This window comes from Prinia subflava, chromosome 7 (genome assembly GCF_021018805.1).
Source record: "Prinia subflava isolate CZ2003 ecotype Zambia chromosome 7, Cam_Psub_1.2, whole genome shotgun sequence".
Taxonomy (NCBI): Eukaryota; Metazoa; Chordata; class Aves; order Passeriformes; family Cisticolidae; genus Prinia; species Prinia subflava.
In genome coordinates, this window is record NC_086253.1 from 33426235 (window position 1) to 33438754 (window position 12520).

General features: G+C 40.8%; 1 protein-coding gene across 4 annotated transcripts in view; it reads left to right on the forward strand.

Annotated features, from left to right (window-relative positions):
- The window catches only part of IRF2 (interferon regulatory factor 2), a 40044-nt gene that overhangs the window by 19603 nt on the left and 7921 nt on the right, over window positions 1–12520 (forward strand). For all 4 annotated transcript variants that reach the window (XM_063402141.1, XM_063402144.1, XM_063402143.1 and 1 more), the window contains exons 4-7: window positions 3285–3384; window positions 3993–4169; window positions 6130–6176; window positions 9603–9714. In XM_063402141.1, the coding sequence (XP_063258211.1) occupies window positions 3285–3384; window positions 3993–4169; window positions 6130–6176; window positions 9603–9714 (436 nt within the window). The remainder of the gene's footprint in view (window positions 1–3284; window positions 3385–3992; window positions 4170–6129; window positions 6177–9602; window positions 9715–12520) is intronic.

Below are 12520 nucleotides of genomic sequence, written 5' to 3' on the forward strand. Positions count from 1 at the left end.
AAATAATGTTTAAATATGAAAGAAATTATTACCATTCTAGGTTGTCATTGGCTGTCTGTTCTTGGGGACTTTTTCTGAACTGAAGAAAGAATTCAACCTCTATCAGTTAGAAATGACAAATCAGGTACAGCTGACACGTAATTCTTTCCCCCACTGTCAGTTCTTCGTTATACCTCCAGAACAAACCCCTCCTTATAGAGCTTAAAACATAAGTACATGTGTACCTCTCTGGTGAAAATGTTATCCTTCTGAGTGGCACGAAGGAGGAAGGGAATTTCTTCACCTTCCCAGAGAGACAAAACTGGGAGGTATTAATGAAACAACATAGTTCAGTATAGGGCAGAGGGGATGTGTGGAGAAGGATTATGAGAGGTCAGTGTTCCTCATGGATCTGGAAAAGGAAACATTCTGAATAGCTGTAACGGAGAGGCAACCTACTGCTTTGATGGGTGCTTGCAGTATTATCTTGGAGATGGATGTTGCTGTTTAAGATTTGTCCTATGACTTAGTAGCTAGTATGTGGTCCTGTGCTCAAGCACTTGCTCCAAGCATTTTGCAATGCCAGAGTTCCAAGTGATCACAGAACATTCTGAGTTGGAAGGGACTCATGAGGATCATCAAGTCTAACTCTTAAGTGAATAGCCCGTGCAGGGATTGAAACCACAACCTTGGTGTTAGCAGCATCATGCTGCTCTAACCAGCTGAGGTCTGACCTACTTTTCATGCCTATTTCTAAGAATGTCACAGCTTTCCCTTTCGGTTTCCCACCGGAGTTTGGTAGCAATTCCTGTTACAGTGCAAAAATTTTGTGGGTTGTGTTTTTGACTTTAGATGAGGCTAGTTTTTTAACAGAAGCATGAGATTCCTACACAGAAGTCCAGTGGTGGAATACTGGACCAGTCAGCACATGGTTTTCCAAGTCTGAGAGAAAGCACTGATGAGCTTTTTGCTGTTAAGGTCATTATATTAGGCAGCATGGACTGAAGAAGAATATAGGTAATGTTTGATAATGTGTGAAATAAAGAAGTAGTATTTAAATAGAAAATATCCAGCTAAACTAGAGCATGACACTCAACTACATGGTATTGATGTAATCAGCTGTCTTTGCAGGATTTCAGGGAAGATTAGATATTTTGTAGTTGATGAGAAAATCTGTAGTTACTGTGGAGTGTAAACTTAAATATGTATTATAAAATTATAATATACATGGCTTCTGTGATTTTGTTATTTGTGTTATAATTTGGTATAATTCCTATGCTTCAAGATGTCTAGGATTGGGAAGAACTTTCTGTGATGAACAAAAGCACTGTAATGACCACTTAGACTGCTGTTGAGTGTCCTTGCAGCTTCTTTTGAAGCAGTGAGTACAGTTGGTGATGACAGAATGCTATGTCTGGAGTCTTGTTCAGTCTGCTAGGTTTTGAATTATCATATGGTCTATTTTAATCTAGTCTATTAAAGTTCTTGTTGATAGAAACTGTTTTCTATTGAAGTGTGATTTTTTTCCCATGCTTATTATAGTCTATGAAAGAGTGAAGGCAGGGAAGCTTATTCTGGGTCTAATGAATGCAGTAGTGTGCATTAGTGTTGTGGACCACAAATAGTGGCTTTGAGGCTTTCTTTTAAGTTGCTTTGAGATGGGGAAAGAGGTATCTCTGTTGATGATTTACTTATATGTAGAGGGAAGAGTAAAGACAAAGTTCATGTGACAGAAGTGATGAAATTACATTAAGAGGAAGATTCAGAGTGTGAGGACTTGAGAGGAATGAGGAACATGTTAAATCACTGCTTGCACCAAATTAAAGATGAAGCCAAGCAAGAAGGGAAGAATGCAATTCTGAACAAGCAAATGTGACAGAAAGGATTAAAGACAAGAGTTGAAGGACAAAATGCAGGCTCAGAAGAAGAAAAGATCACATGGGAAGGAACGGAAATAAACCTAGCCTTGGCATGAGTGAAATATTAACCAGATAGTCAGGAAAGAAAAATGGTTGTTGGGGGAAGGGGAAAGGTAAAGGATTCATCTCACTCAACCAGATATCTACAATGCAGTCATTTAAATGAGAGCTGCCTGTCTAGGGTTGTATGTAGTAAGTAGAGAGAAATAGGCTCTTTTATTCTTTTATTCTGGCAGATAGGTCAGGTGGCTGCTGCAGGAGGAGGGTGCATTTTGTCCTGGAAGTACTTTTCTCTTCACAGACTGATAATGGGATCTAAACCTGCAGTGGCAGAGTTTATAGCGCAAGTTGTCTGTGTGTGAAGCCAGATAAGTATTCTTCCCAACAGGGGAGAAAAAACAAGTGTTGTGGAACAAGCTCAGTTTGTATGGCTTTGCAGAAAACAGCATGAAGAGTTCTGAAGCAGCCCTCTGGGTCAGGACAAAGGAATTCATTACTATACTGTATGACATAAAAGCACATGTGATCCAGCATCCTTCTGGCTCAGTATCTTGTGTGCTATGTGCTTGTGGAAGGAGTGTAGGAAACATGCTATCCGAGCTCTGAAAGCCATTAGGACCCCAGAGCTGGAGCTACATCCTAAAACTATCATCTTTAATAGTTGCCTTTAATAGTGATCTTCCATGATCCCTTGGGGTATCAGTTTATACTGACACAATGTAAGGCATGCCTTGATTTAGCTGTGTGTTAAAAAAACAAATTTCTAAAAAGCTTCTCTTTGCATTTCTTTAAGTGCACTTCTCTTTAGTCTAAAGTTTCTGAACTACAATGTGTTCAGGTGTCTTCAATGCCCTTCTTCACATGAGTGTCTGGTTTTTTTATCCCCACTGGAGATATGTCTACTGTTGATATATTCTTATGTCTGTTTGCTTGGCATACAAATTTGCAAGATCTCTTTTCTTCACCATGCTAGTATTTATTGGCTGAATTCTAAATCCCTTGATTTTTCTCTGTTGCTACAGTTGTTTATTTCCAGATATATTTTTCCTAATCATAAAAGTGTCTATGCTGACAAAACTACCCTTTGTATGAAAACTTAGAAATGTGTAGTACTGCATGGTTTTTTTCTATGTGTCAGCTTGGAAAACTGCCAGGCTCATCTTCTGTGAAGTGCCTTCTGAGTATTTCATACACTTGGACTGTGTTCTGCTTTTAGTGACGCCAGTGGATATTTTCCTGTTGATTTCAGTGACAGTAACACTAGGTTAGGAGGGAGCAAAACACTTGGAGATGCTGAAACTGTGCTTATAAATTAGTGACTTAAAATAATCAGAAGATTCCTCAAGTCTATCCGTGTTGGCATTTCCTGTTTGTTTTCCCTTCCAGGAGAAGAAGATTTTTCAGATTCCCTGGATGCATGCCGCAAGACATGGGTGGGATGTTGAAAAAGACGCTCCCTTATTTAGAAACTGGGCAATTCACACAGGTATTGGAACTCTCTTTTTGCAGGACAGATTCTCACATTGTTTTCCCTTTTAAAGTTACATGTTCCTTCTTTCTTTTTTTGCTTTTACTGACACAGAGAGTTAACTTAAGTTTCTAGATTTATGGGAGGCTGTGTTTTTTCCAGGCCTACAATACTCTCCAGCTTAATTGAAGTGCCCTAACTCATTTGCATTGAAGAACACAGTAAAACTTAACTGATTTAAATGTTAACAACATTGGGTTCAAAACTGTCAAGAGTAGAGCACAGTCAGCACTTTGTAGACATAGGCCCTTAGGCTTTTTATGCCTTCCTATGGATTTGAGCCAGACATAATAAAGGTAAATGCTGTGCAAGCTTTTCTATGTTGTTATGGAGTCACATCAGATCTGCAATGCCCTGCGTGTTTCTTGAGCACAAACTGTTCATCATCTGTTCTAGAAATGTGCATGAGAATGAGATCACAGCACTCTCTTGCAACCTCAGCTATTGTTCGATTGCTTGTCATGGGAACCAAAGGCTGAAACCTTGAAGCTAACCTACGCTGTTATTAATTTGTCTTGGATCTTCAATCATATGTCATATGTGCCTAACTTTCTTTTCTTGCTTAGGAAAATACCAGTCAGGAGTAGATAAACCTGATCCAAAGACATGGAAGGCAAACTTCCGTTGCGCAATGAACTCCCTGCCTGACATAGAAGAAGTGAAGGACAAAAGCATAAAGAAAGGAAACAATGCCTTCAGGGTGTACCGCATGCTGCCGTTATCTGAAAGACCTTCCAAAAAAGGTAGAGGGAGGAGCTTGTCAACATGAAATGCTGTTGAGGGCCTTGTGTTGAGAAAAACACCTACTGCAGGTAGCTCAGTATGCAACAAGCCACCAATGCAAGCTGCACATGGTGCCCTGGGTGGCTGGGAAATGACTGGAACTCAGGAACAGCTGTGTGAAAAATGGGCTACATTCAGAAGAGAGGATCAATGAGATGTGACATCCCCAAGCTGTTGATATTTGTCTGTTAAAACTGATCGAGCTGTGTTCATAATCTAGTCCCAGGTCTCCTTTAGTCAAGGAAATATGATGATGGGGTATTAGAGCTCAACACACTTAACTCAGTAGGGGTCATTCAGAATATGGTGGCAGACATTTTGGTATCTTTTTTCAAGCAAGGGTACAATTAAACTGTCTCTGTCTTGAGCTGAGTGAGAGCAGTCCACTCTGCTCAGAACATTAAACCACAAAACCACATTGTTAGTTACAAGATCATGGAAAACCAACCCACAGAGCACAATAATGGTGAAATGGGAAAATGTCTGAATCCCCAAATTTAGGGATTAAATATCTTGCCTGCCAGGAGGAGATCTAACCACCAGGTCAATCTCTTGAGTATTTGGTTTCTTTCAAAGTAGAAACAGTGGTTTATTAAGGGCTCAATAGCTTTCATATTTCTTCCTTACTGGATTGGGCAGTAGAACAATGGTTTCCTTAGTCCTCTGGTATCCTGTGGTGTCTGTAATTTGGATGAAAAGATAACCTGCAAACCAAACACATGGTGTTCCTTTAAAATCCAATTCAATTCACCTGTACCTAGAGTTTGCTCTTTTCTTAGATTGAGAAGTGAAAGGCAGATGTTCAGTTTAAGGTCAGTGTGACTGGAAATGATCAACCATGGCATTTTTGGAGCAGAATCACACTGTGAAAGGGAGATCAATGTGCAAAAGGTAGAACATTTGTTTTGAAACTGTTTCCAGTTTCTTGTCAATACTGTATTTGGTATATTTAGGCGCATTCCCCTGGACCCTAACATGTCCCTTAGCAGTAGATTAATGTAGGAACTACAGAAGTTCATCTTTACAGCTGAGATTCTGGGAAGGGGGGCTGTAGCAGGAAAAAATTCTGCAGAAAGTCCAGTTACGGTAAAACCCTGACATAGTTTGGGCCTTATATATATTTTCACATGCCCTTTTTTTGTGGCATGTGGCTAAACATGTGAGGGAACAAAGGAATCTGGCTACAAACATTTCTAATTTTCTGTGTATTGTGTAGTAGAGATGGGAGAAACTCTTGCTAACAGTGCTAACAGTGGGGTGGAGCTGAGCTCACATTAGCAAGACTGAGCTTTTACATCAGGTCAGAGCAGGGGCAGCAACACTGGGGTCTGCCAAGGCACATGACATTTTGTGAGGATCACAAGCAGTGTGGTTTTTGGGATTCCCATGTCCAGCATGATTACATAAACCACATTTGCATGAATTGTAATATGTATATCCCTACCAGGCTGCAACTATTTACAAAAATATTGGTTGAAGTTTATTGTGATCTCGTTTCACATTAAATTAATAAACAATCTCCGTTTTCCTGTGGCTACAGAGAAAATGTCAGAAATGTGATGAGACATACATTGATTTTTCTTCCCTTTAAGAATATTTTTCTCCCCCTTCTTTTTTTTTTAACAGGCCTTGTTTTCTAATTTGTCATTCTTCTGTTTGACAGCAGTTGCTTTCCTTGGTCCCATAGTGGTTCTCTTTTGTAGCCTTTTAAAAGAGAAACGAAAGCCAGAGCATTCAAGGTGAATTTTTGCTGCCAGACTGAAGGGAAGGGTAAAATTAAGCAAAAATGTGTTATCCCTTTAGTAAGAAGTCCTGCCATTTTGAGGCTCATTTTGGGGCTATTTGTTGGTGAATATAGAAAGTGTGAAGGATAACTCATGGCACACAGGACTTCATGAAATCTTCCTTCTGTTGTTGCAGGAAAAAAAATGAAATCTGAGAAGGATGACAAATTCAAACCAATTAAGGTAAGAAGTGTCAGTTTAATAGTGCAAGAGCTTATGAATACAATCTGCTGCAAATATTTTTTAATAGCTCCAACCGTATATTGTGGTGGGTACTTGCAAATGCCTGTGGTTTGGTTAAGTAACTACAGTTACCCGACATGTTTGGGGTTGGTTTTTTTTTTGAAATATGAAGGCTGTTAAAGCCCTGACTTACGTCATCAGTGGACACAGCCCTTGTGTTACAATGCCTGGAGGTTGGAAAACCGGCAGTCTCAGCAATACATTTGCCATTTGTTTGTCTCAGAAAGGAGAAATATAGTAATTAGGGAAGGAATGCTTCTGAACAATAGAGCTACCTTTTGGAGCGATTAATTTCTGTGTGTAAAGCACTGGAAATTCATTTGCATTTAGGCAAGGGTCAGAGCTGCACCGTGTGCTCATGTTTTGTCAGTTAAAAGGCCTCAGCTGTAAAGCTCTTCAGTCACAGCCTGAGATTTCTGCTTGTTCACAGCGTGGGCCCAGACTGATATCTGCTGTCCCTGTGAGGCAAGGTGTTTCCTGGCTTTCACACCTCTGCCAAGGGCCTCTGTGGAGTGGGCAGTATTACACACCAGCAGGAGCTAGTCCACCTTCAATTTTTTTAACAAAACAAATCTCAGAGATTTCAGATTCCCAGCTTTCAGTAAAATTGTGTCCTTGGTCTGTGTGTAGCAGCTGTGTCTACAGTGTAAGGGCAGCTTGGTCCCCTGCTGCTCACTTGTGAAGGGCTGTACCACCCATGCCTGGGTTCAGGTTCTGCAACCTGTTGCCAGGAGGTTCTCCGGGCCAGGTGAACCCAGAAATGTGGGAAAAAGTCCTCCACTGAAACAGTTTGAAAAGCAGGTGCTGCCGCAGCAGTTGCCACTTGTGAAGCTGCACATCAGAATGCTACGCCTTTTAAATTGTCTTATAGGAGCCACTTTTGAACTATCCTGTTTGGCTCATACAGCCATGCTTGTTATAAGGTGACTGATGGTAGCTGATGTTCAGAGGGAGCCAGTAAAACTGCTTTGGTCAGAAAAGAGCAGTGTGCTGCCCATATACCTACCTACCAGTGCTTCCTACTGTTAGATCTTGTAGCTCTGAGCTGGAGCCAGGTAGTATTCTTGTCTGTTCCCCCATTCCGACAGGTGTGTGCATCGGCTAGCCTGGACTTTAAAAGAGGTGTTCTTTCCATACTCAGCCCCTGTTAGGCTGACTGTTGAATGTTGAAGGCTGTAGAAGTGAAAAAGGTTAGTTGGTGAATTAAAGCAAATGCACATTTCTGAGCATGAAAGATGCTTATAATTGCTTTGCTTGGTGATGTGAATTCCTGAGATGAGAGTTGCATGTTTTGAATTGAACACCTTACAGTTACCCTGAAAAATCTCTTTTAGTGGAGCCCACTCCACGATTTGGCTGGGAACTGCAATGGGGTGATAGCAGCAGAGGGAGAAACTGAGGATCTGAGCACACATCTGCAAAGGGACTTTAGCATAGCAAGAGCCTTGCAGTGAGCTTCCCATTGTTGCCACTGCTGGATCCTGTGGGCACCCACAGCAATTGCTGGTGGGCTGAGCTTGAGCAGAGTGTTCAGGGCACTCACTGCTTGTCCCTGTCCTGGACCTTACCAAATCCCTGCTCCACATTAGCAAAGGTGCAAGCAAGTCTCCCACCCCACAGGCAGGTCTCCTATCTCTGGGCTATTGGGCAATCTCTCATTATAATTCATTAAAATAATTTTAAAATGAATTCTCAGTAATGGGAAGGAAACGGAAATGTCAGAGCAGCCCAGATAAAATCGGTGGTTTTTTTGAAACAAAGGGCTGAACAGAGGCTTAATTTCTACCTCATCCTAGATGAGGTAGAAACCTTTTGACCATGCAGCTCCATATTGAGAGACATTTTTAAAGTCTTAGTGACAACTTTCTCCATGCATTTAGGTGATTTAACACCAACTGTGGCAATATCCAAGACTTTTTGTGGATCTGGCACCATGACTTGAGTTCTAAGATGCATAATTGTTTCTGAAGCTTGAAAGGGGCTACTAAATAAACTTCTCTGTAATTGAGCCTCAGTAAAGTTGAGCAAGTGCTGCATGCCCAGTGTTTCCATGGGGGCTGCTGTGTTTGCTGTATTGCACAACACCAGATACTCAGGGCTCCAGTGTGCAGCCCTGACTTATCTCTGCAGTTGTGACTCTCAGTGGATCAATAGCAACTAATTTTATCTTTTCCAGCTCTCAGGTCTTTGACCTGTGGGTCAGCACCACTGGTGCATCTCATCAAAGACCTAGTTGCCATTAACACTTAATTTTTTTACCTTTCTGATGTGCCAAGGAACGATGGGACAGGGTGCATGTTTGCCTTGTTTTAGTGTCTGGGGAGGTGCTTTTGTTGAAGTGACAATTCTTTGTGAGTAGATCACAATCACAGCATGTGACATACAGAAAAAACCTGTCACAGTGCCCCAGCATTTTGTCCCAAAGATAACATTTCATATGGTTAGCACTGGGATGGGCTGGCACCGCAGGTCCTGAGGTTCTCCTTTGCCCTGCCTTTGATGAAATGCTTAAGGATGTAAAAATGAGCATGGCATGGACAGCTCTGCACCTCTCTTTTGGTGTCTCTGGCTCAGCAAGCAGGGGAGAACTTGCGGCCTTGCAGGGCTGGTAGAGTAAGAGCAGAAGACTTTAGACATTGTAACCAATAAACCTGTGGGAGAGTCAGTACCAAGGAGGAAGCTGCACATGTGGAATAATCCTTTTAAAGAAATCCCAAGTTAATGGAATTAATTTTTGGTGTCTACTCTGAAGGGATTTTTTAGATTCCCTCTCGAGTGTATCAGGCTTAAGAGAGGCATCTTGTGGAAAGCTCAGTCTGTGTAGAACAGGTGGTGTTTTCCAAATGCTGTTGCCCTGTGGTAATGTTTATGATGTGATCTAAAAGGCTGTATTTAGTGTAAACACTTTGGTTTGCTTTAAGGCTTGCTGTAGAGAAAAATTAAGGCTAGAATTTAGTAATTGCTGTATAGAAACTAAGACTTCCTTCTAGAGAGTGCAAAGAGAGCATATTTGGAAAGGACTGAGGATGAATATTAAGTAGAGTACTGTTTTAAAGCAATGTTTCTGCCTTTTTTGTTTCAAATGTTAATCTCTTGTAGTAAATAGCTTGCTACTTCATTGCTCTCAGAAGGCTTACTCTAAATTTGCAAATTAAAAATAGCTTTTGTTTCAAAGCACAAGATTTAGAAATGAGTGAATCTTGGGCTTCTCCTCAGAGAAATATTTGTTCTAAGACAGTGTCTTGCAGAGAGCAGGGAGTATATGGCAGGCAAAAGTGATGGGATTTGTTACCATCTCAGAACAGAGAGATGAACTGTCTCCTAAAATAAAGCAATCTTGACCCAACTGTACTGTTTTCATTCTAGCAAGAACCAGTTGAATCATCTTTTGGGATGAATGGGCTAAATGATGTCACTTCTGACTATTTCCTGTCCTCCAGTATAAAAAATGAAGTCGACAGTACAGTGAACTTTGTAGGTAAGTATTTCTATCCTTTTTTTACATACTAAGCACACTGGTGACTTCAAAAACTCTTTTGGTCTGCCAGACTTATCTTTCCATCAGCATTTTGCACTTCAGGGAATGCCACACTTGCAGTCAGGTAGACCCATTTCTCAGTGGTCAAGACCATGCAAAGTTGTGGTTGCAGGTCAGTCCCACCACCTTGCAGAGACAGTGAGCAGTACTGTGCCAGTGGGGTGGTTCCCTTGAGAGTAAAGCACTTACAGGCACTCTTAGCTGGCTTCTCATAATTAGGACTTGCTCCACAGGGTAGTCCTCAGCCATGAGGAGACTGTAGCCAGTGTCACATGGGAGTTACACTGCAGTCAGATGGCAGTTTCCTATTGCTTAAAGCAGAGGTTTGTGTAGAATACAATTTTATCTGGAAGTTCAAACCAGCAGGCAAAATGTAGAAACTTGGTTTTTTTTACTGACACTTCAGAGGAAGAGGTAGTTTTTAACATCACTGAGCTAATGAAAAGGATCATCAAAGACTGCATTTAGAAACCAGTTAGAAATTAGCTATCATCTCAGCATGTAAATAATTGGTCCTTGGTAGAATAATTGGACTAGACTTCAACAGCTCTTTTTTGGTTAAGGTTGTCATTGCAGAAAGAGCTCCTAGAATTATGACCCACATACCATTTTGTCTAGAATTCCACTTTTAAGTATGACAAATATGTTAGTATTCTGCTTGGAGAGATGGCAGAAATCATGTGCAGTGACTATTTTCGATCCCCATTTCTTAGGTCACAGCTTTGCATAGTCATTTCCCTGAAGTATTTGTGGGGCTGAGGTGTTTGTGAGTAGTTTTGCTGTCTTTATGGCAGTTCATTTAATCAGCTGTTGCTTGTAAGAGTATTAGGATAGGCTTGTTGCTCCTACTGTTAAACTTGGAGCAGTAGCACTGTAGTGCTGCTAGGGCTTCCTGTTCATTGACTGAGGATCAGGTAGGGAACTGTCATCCGGTGTTGGTTAATTATTCAGATGAGGTGTGCTGCTTATCCAGCTTGGAGAAAGAAGCTGTTATTTAGGATTTCAGAAAGGATTTTGGTGTAGACAGGGAGGAAAAGGTAAATTAGAATTGTTCTGCAAAAAGGCAGGAAATCAGCTGGAGGCAATGAAAGACAAACAGCACCTGGAGAGTTTCTGACATAAATGCAGCTCACTGGAAGCTGTGGCATATTGCCCGAGTGAGCAGTAGTTTTTGCTGTGCGTTTTATCTCTCAGGGTGGGTAAGAATTTGTCAGGTATTGAGGAAAAAGATAAAACAGTGCAGATGGCCTGCTCATACTGTGAGTAGGTTGCGCAATATTGGTCTCTCCCAGATAAAAATTTAACTGATTGTTCTTGCACCACTCTCACCACACTTAAAAAAAAAAAGCTGGGTTTTTCAGAGCCAGGTAAGGTAAAATAAAGGGGAAATTAAATATCTGAACTTCAAAAAAATCCATCGGGTATGTATGTAGTTTTCTTTATGCTGACATTGTTTCTTAAAATACACATCTAAGTTTTGAAGATTTTCCAGTGGTTACCTGGCACTTCACAATGCAAAATAATATGTAGCTTTTCCCTGGGAAAATTACCTGTCACTTTTCTTTTTCAAAAAGCCCTTTATAAACATAGAATGCAGGAGTGGATTGTGTGTACAGACATGTGCATTCATGTAATTTATCTTAGTTCATGCAGGAATAGATGCTATCTTTTGATTTCTTCAAATTTAATAATTAATATACTCAGGTTACTTAACAGAAGAATGACAAGATCTGTTGTATTTCATTGCCTACCTGTTTTTTCCCTCATGGGTCAAGAAAAAAATGGATTGTTTGAACAGCACAGCATTGTGTTTGTACAGAATTTAGCCTTTTGTTCCTTTTGAAGCTTTATGTTCAGTGAAAGAATATCTATAGTCTTTCTCGTGGGTAACCATGGTTTCAGGTTAGCCATCCTCTGAGATGGCTCCATCCCTGTGTATTCTTCTGATCTAACTCGTGGATTTCAGTTCTGTGCTGGATTAATGTATTTGTCATGTGTTCATATAGCTGGGATTAAAGGAGGAGTTGTACAAGACAGAGGAAATTCTGTCAAGCAGCTTCAGACAATTAAGATTCTGGCTTCCACCATACTTTTGCTTTGCTCAGTAACTTCTTGGTACCTGGGTTTGTCAACCTTTTTCAAAAGGTTGTTGTGTAGAACAACTAATATCTGCAAAGCTTTTCAGGACTCTTGGAAAGCATCCATGGTTGCTTCACTTTGTAGATATAAGTAACGCTCCTTTGATATTAAATTTCACGTGCTCTTGTGGTATTAAATATCATGTGCCTGGGGGAATAGGAAACCCCTCTGTTAATAACTAACCAAACCGTAGCTTTCTGTCACAGACAGAAAGGGATTGCAGGTACAGCTGTTGTTTTCTACACACCGTTGATGGCATTGTGAGGCTCAGTGAGCCATGTAACTGGAGCAGAAATTTTTCATAGATTCATGTCATATGTACATCAGAGTCACACAGTGTTTTGCTTCACCCCATGGCCAGGTTTTTGCGTGCCAGTTCTGGTCTTCTGTTATATATTGTACATGAGAGCATTCAGAGGCCATGGGATGTTGGCAGGTTGCTTGTTGAGGATAACAGTTTTCCTTTAGAACTCTCACTGAAACTTATATCCCCTGAAAGCAAGTGGTGGGCGTGGAAAAAATTGCTGAGACTTGAAGACTCAGTCAGATACCAAGCAGGCTAGAGATCCAACAGGGTCAAGATGTTATCAGTAATCATTTTTTTGTT